We start from the raw sequence: 22,500 nt of genomic DNA on the forward strand, positions 1-22,500 counted from the left end.
GTTAAAAATCGTTGATTTGAGCCATGTACCTGAAGTGGGAATCGTGTTGGAGGGGTCCTTGTCAGGGCACCTGATTTCCATTGCATCTGTCACCTGAAATGAGAGGCACAGAGAAGGAGAAATGGATCTTGCAACATAGGAAATTGGGTGAGAAGTGGGGCCTGTATTTGGAAAGCACCCCTTAGTATAGAAAGCTAGGTATCCCTTAAGATCCCTCCCTCTCTATGAACACTCATATCTGAGCGTCCACAAAATCCTTTCCTAAATGCTCCCCATCCTGTTGCCTCCCCTCTAGTGCCTTGACCTTCATCCAGGCCTGTGTTACTTTTCAAAAATAGGGTTTTTTTAAATGTTTATTCATCTTTTTTGAGAGAGAGAGAGAGAGAGAGAAAGAGAGATAAGGCTGAGTGGGGGAGGGACTGAGAAAGAGGGAGACACAGAATCCGAAGCAGGATCCAGGCTCTGAGCTGTCAGCACAGAGCCCGATGTGGGGCTCGAACCCACAAGCCGTGAGATCATGACCTGAGCCGAAGTCAGACGCTTAACCCGCTGAGCCACCCAGATGCCCCCTCAGGCCTGTGTTACTTCTTGCCTGGAATATTACAGCATCTACAGCCTTCAGTCCTGGGGGCTTCCTCCCCAGCCTTCTGAACCCATAGAGATGATGCTCTCCCTCTCTCAGCATAATATAACAGTGTCACCCCCACCCCGCCCAAATTCTTAGTGAAAGCAGGGATTTTTGCTTGTTTTGTGTACTGTATCCTTGGAGCCCAGAACAGTGCACAGTGATGCTCAATAAATATGTGTTGGTTGAAAAAAAATACATTTCTGCTGTATTAACATCCGCACAAAGTTCATCCCCCTTGGCACATCCTAAGAGGACCCTGACATTCTAAACCACCAGCTCTGGACCCAGCTCTTGCGCTCTCCATGCCTCTGCCCGAGTCTACCTCCGTTCCCCCCCTCACCCTCCCCTCCCTCCATGTTCCCACACGCCCATCCACCGGGTGACCCTTAGCCATCCTTCAAGGCTGGGGTTGTTGGTCTTCTTTGGGAAACTGTCACCTCTCTCCCGTCAGTTGCTTCCTCTGTGTTCCCAGAATACCCACGGAAACTTTAATTAGAGTCATGCCTCGACTGCTGATTGGCTCCACGAGGCTGAGTTCCTTGGGACGAGCAACGGATTTTATCTGTGGCTTTATCTCTTATGCCTGGTATTCCTCTGCCCACCCAGCCATGTAGCCATTCAACAAATAGTGATGAGTCCCTGCTCTGAATCCCTGCTTGCATTCTAGTGGCACACAGAAGGCTTTCAATAAACGCATCCTGAGGGAATGTGTCGCTGTCTCCTACCAGATGACAAATACTGGCAACGCTCGTGTAGAACTCAGAGCGTACCGACACTATTTCATGTACTTTCCGCGTATGAGCTTATCATTAGTAACAACTCTGTGAGGTGGGGCTGTGACTAGCATGTCACAGAGATGGTAAGTGCCTTGCTCAATGACACAGAGCCAGTAAGTGGAAGAGCCTGGATTTGAACCCCAGAGCGCCCTGCTGCCTCTCAGGTATATCCTCACGCTGAGGTATCGGTTAGAACGTGAGGGACATGATGATAAATCGAGTCTTTCCTGCTGTATCTCTCAGGCTTTGTGCTGGGGACCCAGGCCGTCGTCTTTGCCGCTGGCGGGGAGGGTGGTAGGAGTGAATTCGTCTCAACTCGTCTCGGTCTGCAGTCCTCTGAGAGTGAGGACATCAGCCTTGAAGTGCTTCTCAGCTCCCCAGAGGAGTGCAGGGTGCCCTATCTCATCTTGACAGGAAAGATCAGAGAAGGACTCCTGAGACAAGCACCAAGGGAGGCGTGAGGAGGCACGAGGCGGCCCCCACGGGCGTGCGCCAACTTCGAAGGCCTTCTGGCCTCCATGCTGTCTGGTTTCGCGCTTCACCGCATTCCTCTGCTTTTTCTTAACTTTCTCCTCAGATTAAGCCCTCAGGTGAGTTTAAAAGGACTCGTCGGTGATTTGGGGAGAGCCTGAGGATTCTTGGTTTATGTCAGAAGAAAACAGTGAGCAGGCAGTGCTGAGCACCCCACCACGCCCCGTGAAGCCTCAGGATGCTGGTTGCTGAGGCCGTTCTAAAGACAGAGATAGGGGTTAAGGGTCCGACTTCGGCTCAGGACATGATCTCACGGTTTGTGAGTTCGAGCCCCGCATCGGGCTCCGGGCTCTGGGCTCAGGGCCTGGAGCCTGCTTTGGATTCTGTGTCTCCTTCTCTCTCTGTCCCTCTCCCACTCACACTCTCTTTCTCTCAAAAGGAAATAAAGATTAAAAAAAAAAAAAATCAAAGACAGGGACATAGGGCTGGCCTGCTTCAAGCACAAACGGGGCGGTCACACACCTGACCCTTTGACCCTTCCCCGTGGGCTCATGGGGTTCCAGGGAACCACGTAGAAACTTCCAAAGACTCGGCAAGGGGTACCGCCCCTGGTTCATTTGCATGTTTGTCAATCACAGAAAACCCAAGCCTACCTCAAGCTCCTCAGGAGATTTTAGCAGCCTGGGCAGGTAGTTGCTGTTCTTGTAGGTGAACAGAAAGGGATTCTCCTGCAGAGGAAGGTAATACGTTATAATCGTGACCCAGAAATCTGTATCGTTTAACCACCAGGCTTTCTCACACAGCAATGCCTTTGGTCAGTTTGGAACGCTCATAGCATCCTTGAAATGATGAGAAAACCATCATCTGGCTTTTCTTCTCCGTGCTGCTCGTTAGTTCTCTGAGAGGGCTCACTAATGCTTTGAAATGTCCCCTTTGCCACAGTCAGCATCTCCTGCTTGTACTGGAGTTTCATGCTACCAGGCAAAGTACATATATTTCCACAGAAAGGGAACTGAATTTTAAGCTTCCTGGCAGCCAAGGCAAAGAGGGAAACAGGGCAAATGATCTAATTCCTACAGCCCAGTAAAAAAACAAAAACAAAAAACAAAAAAAACCAAAAAAACAACAACAACAACAACAACAACAAACTTACCAGTTCAGTAAGAAAGCCCAAAACCGGACTCACATTAAATGATAAAAAGAATTCTAGTGATTTATGTTCAGTGTTCCTTTTCTCATTCATTTACTCAGCAGCACTAACTCTATGCCTACTACATGTCGGGCGTGTTATTCAAGATGCTCATCCTCACATTTGGGACCAGGTAAGCTGTGGCTTTGGTCCTATGCCCTCCACAGGTGTGGAAGGGGCCTCAGTGCTGCGGACACGGCTCTCCTGACCCGCCGGTGTAAACCTTCAGCGTGTCAGGTGTGCAAAGCTGTGCCCAGCCTCGAAGAGCCAACCCAAGCCTCTGATGGGGCTAATGTCTCATCCAGGGAAGACCCCACTTCACAGCAAAGCCCAGTTCTTCGTGGCCCCATCTCGGTCCCCAACTCAGCAAGGGATTCCCTCCCGTCCCCAGTTCTGGCCTACCTGAGAGGGACATTTCACCGGACTTCCCTCTCGTGCACTGAATGGCTCATCTTTCTGTCCTGCTGGCTCCATCTGGAAAAGGAGGTGATCTTTAGAACAGAGAAGCCTTGCATAGGTGGCCGCATCCTGGGGTGCCAATGACAGAGACTCATTTGCCCAGCATCTCTCAGAGTGTGACCCTGGGCCAGCTGGCGGCACCAGCATCACCTGGGGACACATTAGAAATGCAAATCTCCAGGCCCAACCCAGACCTACTCAAGTCAGAAACCTTGGGGTGGGGTCCAGTGCCGTGCATTTGAACAAGCCCTCCAGGAGGTCCCAGTGCAAGCCCCGGGTGAGGCCCAGGGCACGGGAGGATTCAGTGATGCCCAGCCCACCCCTCCTGATGTTACGGAGAGAGGCATGGAATGCCAGACAGGCTGAGCTGGGACTGGGACCCCAGCGCTGACGAAACTTCCCTCCGAGAGGAGAGCGGGCGGGGGGGGGGGGGGGAAGGAAGGACAAACCCTTGGCTCTTGTGTAAAGCATGCGTCCTCTCCCCTCGGCTCCCCTTCCCGTGGTGTGTAAGCCCGCGTCCAGGAGGCAGGGAGAGCCTCTGTTACCTGAACACTGCTTACGTGGCCGTGAGTGAGACGAGCTATGGCCTTTTGGCTCAAGTCCTAGGTCTTTAATCAGAGGAACAGACATGGGGCACAGCCCAACCCCCACTCCCAAACAACTTGAACATCTTGCGGTTCGGCAATGAGCAATGGTGGGCTCAGTGCTGATCTAGGCAACTACTTAAATGATAACCGGAGCCCGTGGAACAGCGCCATCAAATAGTGTGCGTGTGTCAGCAGGGCCCCAGCAGGTGATAAACCGATGTGAACGTGCTCAAGGGCACACGGGAAAGTGAAGGCAGTTGAAGACTTCAGTGGGGGGAAGGCTTTTTTTTTTTTTTAAGTTCCTTTTGTTGGGGCGCCTGGGTGGCCTAGTCAGTTGAGCCACCGACTCTTGATTTTGGCTCCGGTCACAATCTCATGGTTTATGAAATCGAGCCCCACGTTAGTCTCTGTGCCGACAGCATGGAGCCTGCTTGGGATTCTCTCCCCCTCTCAGGCTCATGTGTGCTCTGTCTCTCTCTCTCTCTCTCTCTCTCTCTCTCTCTCTCTCAAAATAAACATTTTTTAAAAGTTCCTTTCATTATCTTTAAATGCTTATGATACTCTTGAAAGATACCACAGCTTCGAGAGAAGACACATTTCCTTTTGCACTGCTATTTTCTCCCATTTGGGAACCTCATGTTCACGGTCAGCCCTACTGCCCACAGGTACTAGACTCTTGGGCACCTTTGTCCCTCACCTCCCTTCCAATGACTTGACAAGAGGCAAGAGGCTATGGGATGGGGCGCTCTGTCTGGCTCAGTCACAGGCTCCGCCATCCTCCACGAGGATTTTAGATTCTTCAGCAATATCTTATCCCAGCATCTCACCATAAACAAGAACCAGAGAAAGAACTTTACCCTTCTTGGGATTAGCTCTTCACCCAAATGGACAAAGTCAGATAAGAGGGTGTAATTGACCTTTTGGAAAAAGGGTGGCAACCTTTTAGCTCGAAGGCTGGAGGAGGAACTGGGGTCCCTACCTTCTTTCAGATTTATTCTGATGGTGGGCACTCCTGGAAATGGGAGGTCCCGCCCACAATGTTCAAGGTTGCTCTGAAAGGGAGTGTTCAGTGACCCGGTGTCAATCTGGCCTGCCTTCTTCCCTTCTCCAATCTCTCAAGAATGTAATCAATAAGAGAGTCTGGAAAGAAGCTCTGAGAGAGCCACACTTAATAATTCTGGTAGAATGGATATAGCAGAGCCCATTTTTTAAGGACCTTAAAGAGAGGAAATTCATAGGCTTGAATAAACACTTTCCTTTAAGAGCCTTTCCTCAAATGTCTCTTTATCAGTCTCCTACATCCTTCCCACTCCTCTAATGCCCTTTACACCTGCTTGGACCCTCTACCCTCCTCTGTGCTCAGGCAGCATGGAGAATGAGGCGGCCAGGCCAAACATCCCCTCCCACTGTCCCTCCGCCTGCCACCCTGTGCCCGTGCACAAGTTCACATGCACTCCGGGGACAGTGGGGGCTGGTCTCTGTGCTCTCACTCCACACCTCAGTCCTGGAATCACCCACATCTCTTCTCCACAGCCTCCCTGCCGCACTGGAATTAACTGGAATGTGGGAGGGATGACCTTAGACATTCTCTCCCAGGAGAATTCCCACTCAGCTGAGCAATTCCTGAGGGAATTTCAGGGCTTGGCATGCAGTGGGGGTCTGTGATTGCTGGAAGGATCCAGTTCCCCAAAGGTGGGTTTCTTCAGAACTAGTGTTGCATAAGAATCGTCAGAAATTACTGAGGAGGCGGTGATGGGGGCAGAAGGGACCAAGGGAATGAATTATGTCTTCACAAAATCCCCCAGCTTTGTGTCAGGAGCTCAGCGGCAGTCTGGGGGCACGTTATGCTAGGGCGGTTCCAGGAGTGTTTCAGAAGTGGGGCTGCTCTCTTGCAGGTATCTGCAACTTTCCTTTGCTGGCCCTCACTCAGAGCTTACGTGTACCCTGGGGCCTGGCCAGGGAGAACAGATGCGGGGCTGGCCTGCACAGCCACCCCCACTGTGGTGTCTGGGGGCATCGTGGGGGAGAAAAGTGGTGGAACTTGGGCCCCTGTGGTCACAGTGATTATGTTGGACCCTCTCTGCTCCCCACATATGAGAGTGGCCCTCATTCCAGGCCCTCTGTGTCTGTGAACGTGGCCTTGGATAGACCTATCTGGCTTTCATCTCTGTGGTCTCAAACCCAACACAGCAGAGACTCAAGGAGATAAAGGCAGAGACACGCCTGCCCTCCTTGTGTCCCTAGGAAGACACAAGAGTGAACCCAAGGGTGAACCACTTGTGCGTGCTGCTAAAGGCCTCTGAGGCTCACTGAGGGTCGTCACACACCTCTGGCAAGGAGGGAAAAGAGAGGCCTAGAAAGACCACACGATTCACCTCACGCTACAACCAAAGACACAGGTGTAACCGGAACTCAGGGTTTCTGGCTTTTTACCCAGTACTTTTGCCCAGACCTGCTCAATTCCTCATTTCTTATGCACTAACCCGTGCCTGCAGGAGCTGTCCACTCACTCTCGCAGCTCTGCTCACTCTGGGAGCCACGGATGGTCTGGCACGTCACCCATGAGGAAGCCAGGAGAGTGACACATCCAGGGAAGCCCCTCTTTGCTGGCCTGGCTGCCCGGACCTCGAGAACTCTCATTGGGAAATAACTGGGGGTTGGTTGGACAGGACAGAGTGGGGGTAACTGCCCACCCAGGAAAGCTGCCTCTTCCTCCTTGGAGCCCTTGTGACACCTACTATGTCATGGTCCTTTGGCCTTGAGTCTGTTCCCATCTGTGGGCCTGCTCGGCCTCATCCTTATCCTCACCCTCAAGTGGGTTGTAGGACACTGGGGTGCCGGGTGCCTGTGTCAATGTGCAGGATGACACTCGGGCTCAATAAAGGCAAAGATTGTCACTGTTGCCCCTGCCACCAATGACGACCAATAGCAAGGGGAAGGGGTAGAGAGGGAGAAGGAGAGGGAAGAGAGGGAGGAAGTGTGTGCAGGGGAGGGAGGGGAGGGAGAGGAGGGAGGGGAGGGAGAGGAGGGAGAGGAGCCTTTCCCTGGATCTGTTCTTTCTGGCATTCGGGGTACATTATTCCTTCTCAGGGCCTCCTTATCCTCAGGTTTCCTCTCTTATCAGACCAGCCTCATACTGCCCCTTGCCAGTGCATTGGCTCTTCTTTTCTCCATGCCCTTTGCTCACAAAAGTCCTTTTGCCTGGGAATGCCCACCCTGACCTCCTCCAACACACCTTACAAAGCCATTTGGAATCCTGTCCCCATGGGATCCTCCTGACCTCTCGCTCCTATCGTTGTTGGGTACACAGTCCAGCACATCACTGCTGGCTGAGGTCAAGTTCACTCTTGTTCTTCTGGGTTGCCTGAACTTTCCAGCTACACCCTAGGTTCTATGAGGGCAGAGGTCATCTGGTGTGTGTCCTGTATCCTCCCAGGACCCAGCCTAGGGTGGGGCATGTTGTAGGTGCCCTTGTGTTGCTTGGGGGAAAGAGGACATAGAAGGAGGAGGAAGTTTGGCTGAGCTGGAATCAGTCCTTCTCCCCCAGAGAGAGGGTGGAGGGGGCTTAGCTCCTGCAGGAAGGGTCACATTCCTATTCTCTGCCCTTCACAGGAGATGGGCAGCAAAGTGGTTTCCTGGGGGAAATATCCTACCCAAGGGTCAGGCCCACTAAAGGATCCTTATTCAAAGAAATCAGAAAAGAAATCATTGCCTTCTCCAAAGGGGAGTGTGAGTTCCTTGCCATGGGCCATCTGGGGACCTTGCCTACTCTCCTTGCTCCTGGCTAACGTGTGCCTGTGTGTGGGCTAATGAATGCAGTGGCTCACGGTCTCAGCACAGCAAACCAACTGAGGAAAGGGAGAGAAGTTTCCTAACCAAGAACAAGGACAACCAAGTTCCCATCACTAGAATTCTAAAAATAGGGCAACTTCAATGGGGAAAAAAATGGCAAAGTCAGGTCTCCGTCCAGTGCCCTGGAAACGTTCACAGTTTTGAGGTTCTATCCCACCCAGTGACTGAGCCCAGCTGGCCCTGGGGGACTTTCGTAGTCTGGGGAAAGCCTGTCACAGGTATAGTAAGAAGGGCCAAATGCGTGGTGAGTCCTCACTGAGGGCCAGTAGGGCCAGGAATAAGCCGTGCACAGGACACGTGTTGCGTCAGGGGTTATGAAAAGGGTTTTGCAGAACGGGAGCTGAGACCTTGTATTCACACGGCTCATGAAGGGTGGAATTAGGAACAGAAGCCAGGTCTTCTTCATTCACAGTCCACGCTCATCACAGCCACCACCCTGTGCCTTTGAGCCACACGATGGTGAGGGAAATCTGGGCTGGAACTACTATGTGAGCCCAATCCACAAGCAAAGTGGCCTGTGCAGACGCGGAGGAGATGCCCGTGCCTCTGCGAAGAACAGGACCGCGGTAGCCCAGCCCCGGATGGGAAGGTGAAACTCCCAGGAGGTCAGACCTGGGCTGTCAGCAGGTGCGCGCAGGGCCCCTGGTGGCTCAGAGTCATTGTCCGGGGTCCTGCGGGCAACCCGGAGCCTCTCCGTCGGAGCAGGGGGCACAGTGGGTGTGGCGGTGGAGGTCCTGCCTCTCTTCCTGTGTGCGAAGCCCCAGCTGGCACGGCGGCCCCCCCCCCCCCGGCGACCCCCAGCCACTCACCATGCTGCTCCAGAGATTCAAGGCGAGTGTGCTGGGATCCTGGAGTGGTTGTTCCCCCTGAAACAGAACCAAATAAGAACCTGCTTTTGCCCCTTAGGATGGGGTGGCCCGCCGCACACTTTGAGCCTCCCTGGCAGAGATGGCGTGGCCCGCCAGACTCTCTCTCAGCCCCAAGTGCCACCATTACTGGTGGGCACTTAAAGGACCCTGTCTGAGGTCAGGCTCAGAGGTGAGGGTCTGCAGGGGCAGGTCGAGGGTCTGACCGCTCTTCCCTATCATCAGGTTGTGCATACGGAGCTACACGGCAGAAGGAGCAGGTGACAGGGAAGTGAATCATTGTGTTCTGAGTGGGGGTGGGGGATGGGAATGAATACTCCTCCTCCTCATTTCCAACCACTATCTGGACATCCCTGAAGCCCTAGAGGGGGCACAGGGACTCCAACAGGCAGGATCCAGGAGCCTGGAGGGAGGGACCATCCCAGATGCTAAGGCCTCAGACCCCTTGCCGAGCGTGCACGAACCCACCATGGTGCTCATGGTCCGGGCAGCCCCGGTGGGGGGGGGGGGCAAGAGGCATTTGCCCAGTGACCTGGGGGAAGGGTGGGGGCAACTCCAAGTCCCCTCCCTTCCAGGGATGGGTGTAGGGTGTGCAGAGGGAGGAACGTGGTGTTCTGCCCTGAAAATTCTATCCCGAACGGTCACAAGAGCTCGGAGGAGCCGAGGGCTTCCCAGACACAGGTGCCGCTCTGGGCTCCATACGTGTATTTACTCAAGCAATCCTGACAATCACCCTAGAGGGAGAGGATATTAGTAATGGCCCTGAACCCGCAGATGAAGAGCCAAGGCACACAGGGTGCAAACAACTCACCCGAGGTCACACAGCTGGCCCATTCCAGAGTCAGGACCTGTCTGGCCGGTAGAGTCCATGCTCTACCTTTGGGCTGTTGTGCCTCTAAGAACCCGCCTCATGGGGCCACCCAACCCCGTGGCAAAACCGCCAAGAAAGTAGAAGAGAGTACCGCGGCGTTTCTCCCCCGGCACGTGCTGGGCTTGCGGAAGCCCGGCTTCTGTGGAGGGAAGAGGGGCAGGGGGAGGGCTGGTCCCACCTCCTCGCAGCCCCCCTCACTCACCGAGGGTAGGGTCTGGTAGAAGAAAGGCTGGAAAACCACTGCGAACGACTCCTCCTTGTTGTACTTGCTGGAGGCCAGGAGACGGTCCCAGCTCTCCTGAAGGAGGGAGCAGAGAAGTGTGCCACCTGAGTCCCGGCAAGGCCAGGCTGCCCCATCCTCCCACCAGGGAGTTCGGAGCAGGTCGCCGGGTCAGAATCGCCCCTCTGTGCGGTTCTGAATGACATGCTTTTTGGAAGCTCCCCCTGGTCTCACACTTCGGGGCCCTTTGATGAACTACATCAGGGTTTCGTTTTCCTCTGAAGCCTCAGCATCACGTAATACCAGAGATGAACCTGAAGTATATTCTCTGGGTGATCGTGAAGTGCACCCCAGCCCAGCATGAGCTGGGGCCCCCACGCTCTCCTCAAGGGCGGGGTTCCGTGGAGGGATGTGCTATTGACCACTCCAAAATTGTCGTTTCCAAAGTGAGAAGTGCTGTATATAACTTCATATAGGGCTTTCTTCTTAAATAAAAACCATCATGTTAGAGGCGCCTGGGGGGCTCAGTCGGTGAAGCGTCCAACTCTTGGTTTCGGCTCAGGTCACGATCTCACGGTTTGGGAGTTTGAGCCCAACTTCGGGCTCTGTGCCGACAGTGAGAAACCTGCTTGGGATTCTCTCTCTCCCCCCTGCTCTCTCTCTCTGCCCCTCCCCACCCTCTCACAATAAGTAAACTTAAAAAATTTTTTTTTTTTTTTTAAATCATCGTGTTAACATGCATCAGGAGGAACTTGTGCTTTGAGCTGTTTGCTGGAAGGGACGATGGCACCCACTGAGCCATCCACGCTCCCTTGGGTCTCTTCTCTAAACCAGAATGCTCATCATTAGGAATCCTGACTTGCCCATGGGTTGTGGTCTGGGGAGCAAGCCCACCCTGGGCACCACCAGCTCACCAGCCAGGGACGTGTAGTACAAGTGCTGATGACAACCAAAAGCATTTCAGAATGAATCTGCAAAATTCTCCTTGATCTTTTTTTTTTCTAACTTTATTTATTTTGAGAGAGAGTGTGAGTGGGGGAGGGGCAGAGAGAGAGGGAGAGACAGAATCCCAAGCAGGCTCCGTGCTGTCAGCTCAGAGCCCGACACGGGCTGAACTCATGAACGCATGAACCATGAGATCACGACCGGAGCTGAAACCAAGAGTCAGACACCTGACCGACTGAGCCACCCAGACACCCCTTGATCTTTTACTTTAGGTTCCACCACCGCCCCCGCCCCCCACCAGTAGTTAGTCCCCACTCTGCTCAAGAGAGTACCGAAGTATGGCCAGAAAGTGAAGGAAGGGTAGCTCTCTTTGGTCCCTGACTCTTAGTCCTGAATTTATGGAAGAAGTTCGACATGAACAAGTTTGCTCCCTCCTTGTTCCTACCACCCCCGTTCTCCTCCGGGATCACCTGTCCCTGTGGGCCAACAGCCAGTGTCTGAGGGTGGGCTCACCTGATAGGACCACTGTGTCACAACCTCGGAAAGCTTCAAGGTCTCCCCTGAGTATCTGCAGGGCTCTTCTGCGAGGCTGCCGGTTAAAACAAGCCAGAGATGAGAGCGTGGTTGCGATGTTGGCTATTCATGCTGTCCATGGGGGAAGAAGGGAGCTGGTGGGGGGACCCTGGAAGTTGCTTAGGGAGTACGGAAGGAAAAGTTGGAAGTCTTACAGGTGTAGGAGGAGGAGGCACACGTCGGGGAGGACGAAGGGTAGGGTCGTTCTCATAGGACTGAGCGACATGAAGTGCCCCGTGCTGTGCCTGACACACGGCAGCCAATCAACAAAATGCTGGTTTCATTTCACTTCCCTTTTTACCTGAGCTGAGTCCCTTGGTGCCAGTGAGAAACCACCAGAGCCTCAGAGAGATCCACCAGGTTCACAAATGCTTTGGGGACCTAGGAGGATACGAGGGAGAAGGTGAGCATTTGCAAGGTCACCACCATTGCTGCCCAGGGGCTTCTCTGGAACCCTTGGTTTGAGCCTGTTTGGTGTGTGGTTGAACACGGCAGGCCTCTCCTTGGTTAAGTACCTCCTCTGGGACGTGCTTGGTTGGGGTCTCTCCAAAGCTGCCCGGCACTGCCACCGTGGAAAGGTGTCATTCACCATCCCCTGCGGGGGGGCAGAACACCGCCCCACCACAGTGTCAACAGGAGGGTAGGACCTTGGTGGCAGCGGGACTGTAATCCTGACAGAAAAGCCGCCTCCCCGGGGATCAAAGGGTTGGGGTGAGAGCCACAGAGCTCCCCTGCTCATCATAGTCAGGCCAGAAAGGGAAGGCCCTTGGGCTGTCACTGCCTCAGACTCAGAGGCCTCAGGAAAGAGGAGGGCCACTGAGACCCCAGTGCTCTATCCCTTCTTCTTCCAGAAGTCTTGCTCAGAACTCTTCTTGGATTGTGAAGAGCTATATACCTGACCCGGGTTTTTCTGAAGAGGCAAGAAGACTGGCTCCTCCACTTTGCTTTTCCCCCGGGTCTTGGCCTCCCTTCTGAGGCCACTTTCCCTGTCTCAGTGGAGGCCACTGGAGAATAAGCCGGAAGCTGCCCCATCAGCCCTTGGAAGAGCAACTTCCTGCCGGCTGCCCGAGGAGTCTTTGGGGAAGGGAAACTCAGGGCCCGTGGGCCCGGGGAGCTGTAGTCTCACCTCCTGGTGCAGGTAGTCCAGCACTCCAGCTAGCTTGAGCAGACCTCCCGCCGCGTGCCTGTGCTGGGAGAGGAGAAGCGTGCTAAGGGCAGGTGGGGATGGGCCCAGGGGGCCAAGGACGTGCAGGCTCCTGCTGGCCTGCCTCTTTCTCTCCCCACCCCCTATCGGAGTCCTTAAATCCAGGAATAACGGTGTTCCCCCTTTGGACCCGATTTTCTTCAGATGCAACTTCTTCCATCAGCCTCTGGGAGGAAGTCTGGTCCCAGGTTTTTGCCCATTCTCTGACTTCCCCAACCCATCATCCACCAAGAAAAACCAGACTCTCTAAAATGGGAAGTTCCGTGTCAGGGAAGGGCAAACCAAGGTCAGGGCCATTCCAAAGCTCTCAAGGAGGGAGGGGAAACCAGACTTATTCACAAAGACTGATGGAATCCCTTTTATTTTTTTAAGTTTGTTTATTTATTTTAAGAGAGAGAGAGAAAGAATGAGTGAAAGAGGACCGAGAGACCATCGCAAGCAGGCCCTGTGCTGTCAGCAGAGAGCCTGATGCAGGGCTTGAACTCAAACTGTGAGACCATGACCTGAGCCGAAATCAAGAGTCAGACGCTTAACCCAGTGAGCCACCACAGTGCCCCTCCCCCCCTTTTTAAGTTTAAGAATCACTTTCATCTGAAGAAAATCAGGTCCAAAGGAGGAACACAATTACCGCTGGATTTAAGGACCCAGATGGGCCTCAAAACTTCTGCACGGCACACTTTTATCAGACCTCCCCCTGCCACATGGGCCCCCAGGGAGAAAGGGCTCAGGGAGAGAATCCGAGCCAACTCCTATTACTGAGTATTTAAAGACACCTCCTACCCCACCCAATTCTTTGTAATGAAAATATATAAACAAATGACAAGACCTCAAAAATCAACCCTGGTTTACCTTTTCAGGGTGAAAAAAATAACAAATGATAAATTTTGCGACAAGACAAACTCCTAAGCAGCCTGCAAACCAGCTGTCCCCTGAGGCGACGTGGCTCAGACAGGAAGACATGGAAGGCCAAGTCGCTGTTCTGTCTGTCTCCTGCGGGGACACAGGCAGGGACTCTGGAGACAGCTGCCAATCACTCGGGCTGGAACAGCGAGAAAGGGCAGCTCCTACCCCACATCCCTGCTTTGACGCAAAAGTGTCCTCTCGAGGCTGGTTCAGCCCGCTCTGTCACCGTAGGCAGCAATAAAGCCTTTTGTCCATTTCTTATAGTCTAAGGGAGTCTCTCCCTGAGCATGACAGTCAGCATCACACTTTCCCTTCCGAAGAGTCTCGGGTACTGCCTAGAAAGGTCCTTGCTGCCCATCTGGACCACGTTCAGGGCATCCCTCTTCCCTAGGGTACCCAGGGATCCCTGCATGGTTTGACCCCTATGTCAAACCCTGCTTTAGACACTCCTTAGTCAAGGTGGTGGCAAAACGGTATTTTAGCTTTGATTTTAATGTGTTAGTTTTATTTTTAAGGCAAAAGCATTTGTGCTTTGTTTGTACAACTAAAAATAAAAGTAAATAAGGCATAATGGATATGTGTATACAGAAATGCCTTGTGTAGGCAAGAATGCTTAAAGGCATAAATACATGAAAGAATACAATAATCCATAATGCTTGAATAGGAAATAAAGTGTATGGAAGGAATCATGAATGAGTGTAAGCATCAATGAATGCATTCAAACATTAAAAAAAAAAACAAATGCTAGCATAAACAAACTCATTATGAATACAATAGCACATACCTGCATGGAAGAAAAGAGGATGAATTTATGGATGAATAGATAACGGATGGATGGATGGATGGATGGATGGATATGCAGAGGAATTCAGCAATGTCTAAATGCTTGTTTGAGCACTTCACCGCATGAATGCATAAATTCGTGAATAAATGTTGGTGTGTATAATGACCAAAACGGGAAGCAGAGAATAAACAGGGCATGTAAGTTTCACTTGGCATTGGAGAAAACAGAGAGTAAAGTAGAAATATAAAGGTTCAAGATCTATATGCTACACACCCAGGAAATATGTAGGAATATTGTTCCACAAAAGCTGGTCAGGGAAGGTGGGCCTCCCTCGGCATTCTCCAAGGGCTCGACATCAGTAATGGAAGGCGGGAGGGTGGATGGTAGGGCAAGAATAAGTGGGAGCATGGGGCATTCGGAGGAAGGCAAGAGCATATGTTGTGGGAGAGGAGCACAGGAAAGAGGACAGGACCTCAAGAAACTTCACTCGCCCATGCCTGTGCCGTGGCCTGGTGGGGGCCCTGGATGGGGCTGAATGCCCCATGGGCAGATAACTGGTCTACCATAGGTGGCTTACGTGCCTTCAGGCTCCTGAGGAAGAGTCTGTGTGCCATTTACGTCACCATAACCTGGGCATCTAAGCCACCCCTTATACTTTCAACCGATCCTAACCAGGACTAACCTCCAGTAAAGACTTAAGTCATAGTCACCTACATAAATAAACGCAGGCACATGTTTCATGTCTGGTTTCCAGGAATGCCAAAGAGCCTGGAAGTTGCAGTCTTCCCACAGAAATACTAGCTTCCCCTTATAACTAGAGCCCAAGGGCCAACAGGCGACAAGAACACACATATCCTGCTTTTCTTCCCAAATTCAGCACTAAATACAAGCAGAGCTACAAGAAGCAAATGATTTTTCACTAGGAAGCAGATTTTCCTTAGTTGCAGAATGATAATTAACTCAGCCTCTCTACACCTCACTTTCCTTTCCTTGATATGAAAGATGGTACATTAAAAACACTGTCCCTAGAGATGGCTCTTGAGCCCTTAGATATCTAACACCCATTTATTTGTCTGTTGCCCAAGTTCTGAAATAGCTGCCATCAGGCTCCACCTGACAGGTGTAGACCAGGCAGGTTTAAGGTCATTCTGGCTGCCCCTACCCCTGCACCTGCAACCCTCTGCCTCCCAGCCCGTGGTTTACCTGTTGGGCGAACGGACAGAGGTGACCCTGGCTTGTGTTACTGAAGAACACATTGATGAGCTTCCAGTCATTTTGAAAGTCAAGTTGCTGGAAAAAAAAAAAAAAGAAAGAAAGAAAGAAAAAGGACAAGAGCATAAAAGGAGAGAATGGTAAGACATGGCATTAAGAGAACTTTTTCCTTTTCAAATCTGTCAATTTCATTAGCCACACCCATAAAATCATATTTATGCATTTTTTTCCAACGAAGAAGTACATGGGAGGAATCTAAAGTTGTATAAACGCTCTAGAAGGCAATTTGGCAAAATGCATCAAGAACTATTTTTTAAGGGAATACCTCTTGATCTAATAATTCCACTCCCCAACATATATTTTAAGGAAACAAGGATACATGAAAGATTTAGCTGCAATGATGAAGCCTTGTTTATAGGCATGAAAAACTGGCAACAACATAAATGTCTAAAATAGGGGATTGCTGTATAAATTGTGGAACGCTCATAAGATGTAGCTGCTAAGACAACGCTGGAAAATGTAATTATCGTCATGGGAAATATTACATTGAGAAAAGCAGGTTATAACAAGTAGCTACATCCAGTAACATCCCTGTTTAATAAAATATATACTTAGAAAAAATACAGAAGGGAATATACATCAAGTTGTTAATAGCAATTATCTCGGGGTATCAGGTTGAAGAATGGTTTTAATATTCTTTTTGTTTATCTGTGTTTTCTGATTTTTCTATAATGAACGTGTATTAGTTGCAGAACAAAAAAAAAATAAACTTTCATTTTGTTTTTTAAGAGGCAACGCGGTGTGCTTGAGAAACCTTAGACTGTCACCCAGGCTGCACTTTAGATTTTAGCTTAACTAGCTGTGTGAACTTGGGCAGGTCCCATGACTCCTTAGGAATTCAGTTTCTTCATCTGTAAAATTATGGGATTAGGTTCAGGATCTTCTAGCCATTCTCCAGAATGTTATGAGTATTCTAGAAATTCTGAAATTCTCCCAGTAGGGGAAACACTTAATAGCATAGCTCCTGCACTCGTCACTGTTCTCGTAGAACCTGAAATGACCTAGCTTTAATCCCCGAACTCTGTAATGAAGTCATGGCTGGCCCAGATAGCATCTTCCCTTGGTTCCAGCAGTCCAAGCTCAGTGCTGGTTACAGCCAGCTTGGTGGCAAGGCTTGCCTTGACCTGGTACTTGCCTGTAAGGAGGCCACAAAACATTTGGGGATGCTTATTACAAATTCGTCTGAGTAAAGAGCATCTGAACTGCTAGGAGAATGGGTTTTTGAGGGTCAGAAGCTTGCCCCTGGCCCCAGCACACGTGCCAGTCTCAGAGCCTGAGGCCACCGGGCACACTGCCCAAGACCCCAGCATGTAGGTTACATGATCTCCACCTAAGACCTAAAATGAATGTGAAAATAACAACAATCATCACCTCAATGTCATTGGCAACTACAGGCTTTCATTGGAGCGATGCCTCCGTGCCAGACACCTCTGATGCCCCATTTAATCCTCCCTAAGCCTGTCCGGTAGCCTCTTTTATTACCCCCATCTCATAAATGTAGAAACTGAGGCTTAGCGAGGTCAAGGGCCTTACCCAATGTCACACAGCCAACAGGCTGAGAAGTCAGGATTCACAAAGTGTCTCCCTGTGGAAGCCAAGCTCTCAAGTGCCTTTCCCGGGTGGGAAGTCATTTTCATCTGCTGACTTTTAGCAGGACCACATTGCGGACGTAAGAAGAAGCCCTGTGTTTTAACGGACTCCAGAGAATTGCCACAGGAAGGGCATCTTTGGGGAACCCAGACCACACCGGTTGCTGTGTTCAGGGCACAGTGGCAGTGGGGTCACGCCTGCCCGGTGTGTTTGGTCTGACGGCCTCGGAGCAGACACGGGCAGCCCCGACCTCAGAGTCAGGCGGGTCCTCACCTGGTTCTCCCTCATGCTCCGCACCAGTCCTTCCGCCTCTGCCCGTAAGTCTCTGCAGAGAGGGAGCGAGCAGAGAGGAAAGTGAGTCCAACAGAGCTTTGTTGAGGGCTGGAAGCTTGCCCCTGGCCCCAGCGCAAGTGCCAGCCTCAGAGCCCGAGGCCACACTGCACCACCCCTGGCTTTTGCAGGGCAGACACTGACCTGATGTTTAAAATTAGGCCCATCAGGCAGACTGAAATCCATGCGGGAGACACATTTTGACTCTGATTTAATACAAACCTTTATTTCTAAGCCTCTTTGACTTTGCCAGCACCCACCCCCCCCCCCAACCCATCCAGATGCCCAGGACAGACAGGAGTACACAGTCCCAGGGGAAGCCAGAAACGGGACTTACTGAGCACCAGTGTGGGCCACCACTGTCTTCCCAGGGGCGCACAAAGGCCTCAGAACAGAAGGGTTGAAATATCTGATGATGTCTGAAAGGACTAAAGAGAGAGCTGCTTTGAGGCTGTGGCCCTGCCAGCTGGAGGGGACCTGTGAAGGCAGACCTCCCCCGCCACCTCGTAGGGGGAGGTTCCAGGGTAACTCCACTCTTCCAAAGCACGCCCTTCACAACCTGCCCTCGGCTGCGAGGTCAGTCTCGGAGAGGGCTCCCGGAAGTGACTGGGGCTGAAAGCTAGCACCTGTCCAGGGCTAGGCAAAGCCAGCGCTAAGTGCTTTACATGTGTGAAGGGGAAACTGAGGCGGAGAGGAACTAAGCAAGCTACCCAAGTTCTCACGGTAAACTGAGGTTGTTGGGATTTGAACCAGAGCTTTGAAACACCAAGCTTTTCACCGTCACGCACCATCGACTCGTTAGGGGAAGTGTGCTAGGACAGGGACCCGGGTAGGCTGCCTCCCAGCCCCCCTTCCTCCTCCTGAGAGTGACAGCAGGGCGGGAAAGCTCCGGGGAACACATGTCCCAGAGCTGACAGCCAGAGGACCGCTAAAAATAGTGCTGTCAGGAGTAGTTAAGTTGTATCTTGATCCCAAGAGAGGAGAGGGCAGAGCCGGGAGAGTGTCATGGGAAGGAGATGCCTCCCCCCACCCCCAATCCCTCCTTCCCTTTTACCCCCATCCAGAAGGGCCTGGGGCTCCGTGGGAGCAGAATCCAGTCCATACTGTGCAGATAGCAGACAGCGGGCGGGAAGTCAGGAGACCCGTCTCTTGGCTTTGTCCGCCTGGACAGTCACCCAAGTCATGTGTGACTGGGTCTTCATCCTCAACCCAAACGAATGAGCTTCCTTTTCTAAGTCCTGACCAACTAGGAGGAGAAGCCCCTTCCCACATGTGGTGAGAAAACAGGAAGCTCAGAGGCCAGCTGAAGACGACAGGGACAGTGTATGCACACGCGCGTGAGTGTGTGCACGCGTGTGTGCATGCAAGCGGGCGGCTGGGGGAGAGAAGACCTTTTTCCCTCGCTCCCCTCAGGAGAGCCTGTGAGAGCAAACGACAAGACAAGAAAAGCTGGTGCTAGGTCTTTGGGAGAGAATCGCTTTCCAGAGTAGAGGTGTTTGTATCCTATTGTTCTTTTGTGATCAGACGGGACCATGCTCTTTTCGCATAAATCTTCCCGTCATTTTGTTTTAGGGCTGCCTCTCTCTCAGTCTCCAGTGAGGTCACAACGAAAGGCGCAGGCTGTGGGGCTGGACCACCTGAATTCAAAGGGACTCTGCCACGTACTGATCGTGTAACTTTGGGAAAGTCCATTCACCTCCTCAAGACTTAGTTTTCCCATCTGCAAAACGGCCACGGTGGGCAAGGGCATGGCTAGATCTGAAGAGCTCGGAGGTTCTGGGATTGAAGGACAGGTGGGCCGAGCCAGATAAAGTTGGGCCAACCCTAACAGACCCCTGCACGGGCCTGGATGTTCCTGGAGCCCTTTCTCCTCGGCAGACTAGCTGCTGAGCTCCGGTCCGGCTCTGGGCTCCGCCCCACTCTCCCGTGCCTTAGGGCGGCTGCACCAACAGCTCCGGGTGAGGACATTCAGGTGCAAAATCTGCCCTCCCTGCCCCGCCTCCTGCTGCAGCTCTGCCTAGTGGGACTCCTGGTCACTCGGCTGGTGTACGAGGGGCCACCAGGACTTTTTACCATGTGGGTGAGGGGCCAAAAAATGGAGACGAGTTGAGAAATCAGGCACAGCAGCAGCTGTGTTTGCGCTGCAGAGCCTAAACTACATCCCACCTTCCCAGACACCCCAAATATCCCACCACGCTTCTCTTTTCCTACCATTTAAAGGAAAATGGGGCCAAACCGAGGCAGAGCTGCGACAGCCACTAAGTTGTTTGGGGCGTCTTCTTTTGGAACACTTTGACCTTCTGCAAGGGGACCCTGCCACCACTTTGGTCAGCAATATCCCCTCACCCGTCAGTCAAATCCTGGAGGGCTGGACATCCGGTCTCAGCCTTCCCTGCTGGAAGGGGAGGGCTGAAAGCAGGGGCATTCTCCTGCTCATCCCTGTCCTTTGCAGAGATCCTAGTCATTCCCAGGCCGTGGGAGAAGTTCACTGGCTGGGCTGACAGGGCACTATCTACCTCACTCGCTGTGCTCATCGTGTGGAGGTGACATTGCAGCATCTTTACTCTAATTATGAAGTGAAAGGTGGTTTCCTCGTTCTTGGCTTGTGAGCACCAAGCACAGGTGACTAACATCCCGCTAGGCTAATGCAGCGGCATTAAGGGACTTGGGGGCTTCAGAAGGTCTTAATAAAGTTGTAAGGGACCTTTGACAGTAAATGAGAAAAGCCAGGTCACGAATTGCATATTCATAAGCACATTCGTATGTGAAAAGGCCAGAATGTTACACAACGATCATCTCTGAGTACCGGGATTAGAGTTAATTTTTATTTTCTTCATTTCGTTTTCCTGAACCCAATTGACATCTTTATTTTACGAGTAAGGAAGTTATTACAAAATGAAATAGACTGAAAATTAGACCTGGGTCTTCTCCTTGGTGCGGGGAGAGGGGAGTGAAGAATGGTGGAGAGTTTCCCTCGAGGAAGTGCTACAAGTCCAGCCTTGGGGTCCTCGGGGAGAAGGAGCTTCAGGACTCCGCCACCTTTGAGGTCTCCCCCGGGTCCCTTAACCTAATGCCTCATGCCTTCTTTTTGCTCAGAGACCCTCAGACACATTTCTCATGCCCCCCACCTTTTGGGTATGTGACTTTTCATACCCTGGCTCCATGATGAAATAGCCAATAGGATACACGCTCTTCACTAACCCAAATGCTGCTCTGTTGGGAGGGATGGGGACAATCTGGAACATGTCCATAAAGACACAGGACTCACCTGTCACCACTTCCATGCATGCCTGCTGTGGCCTTCTGTCCGTCCTGCAAGTAAAAGCAAACATGCAAGCATCAGACTGCACCTGTCAACCCTTTCTCTCCACTAAAGTGGTCTAGTTCATAACAAGCCGTGGCTCAGCCTCGCTCTAGTTCTGGATTTATCCTTCCTGGCATCAGAGACACACCACAGATGGCTATGGAGCCACCAGAATAGGGTGAACAGCTTTGCTGGGTCCTCCTCTAGTCTGGCCCAAAGCTGGAAGGGGATGCAGCCCCGGTGTAGAAGGAGAAGGACCCCGGCCCAACCCTGCATGCTTCCCCCAAAGCAGAGCAAGGAGACAGGTGGTAGGAAGAACTCCATATTCGGCGCCTCCCCCCCGCCCTTTCCTCCCTATTCACCCAGAGGACCCCAGGGGGATGTGTGGGCACAGGAGTGTCGGGCGAGGAGGCAGGAGGCTGGGTTCTCATCCCTGTTTTGCCACCTGCTCCTGAGGCCACTTGGAGCAAGCTGTCTCCTCCCTGGCCCTCAGGTTTCCCCAACAACCAAGCCGAGAGAGGAGAGCAGATCCTATTGGAGGCTCCTCTCAGCTCTATGGCTCTGTGGTTCCAGAACAGTTACCATTTTTGCTTCTCCAGGTCAACGGTCCCAGAGTCTGGAGGCTGGAAAAGATAGGAGGTGTGAAGAGCCCAGCCAGGGAAGGAGGCAAGAGCCTGTCCTTGTGAGACCCCGGCTGCCTCCTACCAATAAAAGGGAGCCCATGGATCCAGAGAAAGGCCAAATCTGCTCATGAATGTCAGGCTTCCTATGCAACACGTTTGCTCGTTTGTTCGTCAGAGCCCAGAGCAACCGAAGGTATGAATGTTTTCTTCGGAACAGGAAACAGCAACAGCAGAGCTTAGATTCAAACGCCTCTGTGTAGAATGTTAACCTCCACTTAGACACAGAAGGGGTTGTTTTACTGCATGACGTTTCTCATCTGAAATTCTGTTTATTGCCTGTCTCCCTTGACTCAAGTGTTAAGTGCATGAGGGCAAGAGTTTGTGTCTGTTTTGTTCTTGACTATATTCCTCGGACCCAGAACAGTGCCTGACACATCAGAAGTATTCAATGAATATTTGCTTGATAAGTGTTTTTTGAATGAATGACGCTTCTCATTTTCCTCTCGGTAAAATGCTGGACAACACAGGACACTCCCTGCTGAAGATGTTCCCTGACTTTGGACGGAGGCAAGACTGTGGGAAGCCACCTGGGCATTGTGTCCTTTACAGGCTTCTAGGGGAGTCTAGAATTGAGTCCAGTACATAGAAAGTACTCAGTGTGTATTAGCTATCATCAGTAGTAGTATTTTCACAGGTTCTGACACAAATTTTCTCTCTCGACTTCCTAGAAGATAGTGTCTCCAGGTGTCATGGTGACAGGTGACAGTTGTACTCACACTACCTACACCCAGTCTTCTGCTGCTTCTCTTTAAAGAGCCTGTCTATCCTTACCCACCCCGCTCAGCGGACAACCAGTCTGTAAAACTGGGTCACACTTCTGGAGCCTTCTTGGGAGGGCAGGCTGACCACAACCTTCATCTAAGTGGGACAAAGTGTTTTTACTCCCCAGGAAGAAGGAGTTTGAAAGGTAAAATTTCCAGGGAAATGCGGCAAGCTAAACAAAAATCAGGAATCATAAACCAGGACGCCAGGCCGTGAAGTCATGAGGGCAGC

At 51.8% G+C, this 22,500-nt stretch overlaps 1 protein-coding gene across 1 annotated transcript in view; it reads right to left on the reverse strand.

Moving 5' to 3' along the window:
- The window catches only part of PLB1 (phospholipase B1), a 121,617-nt gene that overhangs the window by 72,945 nt on the left and 26,172 nt on the right, over positions 1 to 22,500 (reverse strand). The window contains exons 5-17 of the mRNA XM_030311818.1: positions 21,407 to 21,447; positions 20,789 to 20,832; positions 17,858 to 17,948; positions 17,464 to 17,515; positions 15,532 to 15,618; positions 12,564 to 12,626; positions 11,739 to 11,818; positions 11,378 to 11,453; positions 9,902 to 9,997; positions 8,772 to 8,828; positions 3,467 to 3,538; positions 2,529 to 2,603; positions 30 to 93 (exon numbers count right to left, since the gene is read on the reverse strand). Of these exons, the coding sequence (XP_030167678.1) occupies positions 30 to 93; positions 2,529 to 2,603; positions 3,467 to 3,538; positions 8,772 to 8,828; positions 9,902 to 9,997; positions 11,378 to 11,453; positions 11,739 to 11,818; positions 12,564 to 12,626; positions 15,532 to 15,618; positions 17,464 to 17,515; positions 17,858 to 17,948; positions 20,789 to 20,832; positions 21,407 to 21,447 (898 nt within the window). The remainder of the gene's footprint in view (positions 1 to 29; positions 94 to 2,528; positions 2,604 to 3,466; positions 3,539 to 8,771; positions 8,829 to 9,901; positions 9,998 to 11,377; positions 11,454 to 11,738; positions 11,819 to 12,563; positions 12,627 to 15,531; positions 15,619 to 17,463; positions 17,516 to 17,857; positions 17,949 to 20,788; positions 20,833 to 21,406; positions 21,448 to 22,500) is intronic.

This window comes from Lynx canadensis, chromosome A3, assembly GCF_007474595.2.
Source record: "Lynx canadensis isolate LIC74 chromosome A3, mLynCan4.pri.v2, whole genome shotgun sequence".
Classification (NCBI taxonomy): domain Eukaryota; kingdom Metazoa; phylum Chordata; class Mammalia; order Carnivora; family Felidae; genus Lynx; species Lynx canadensis.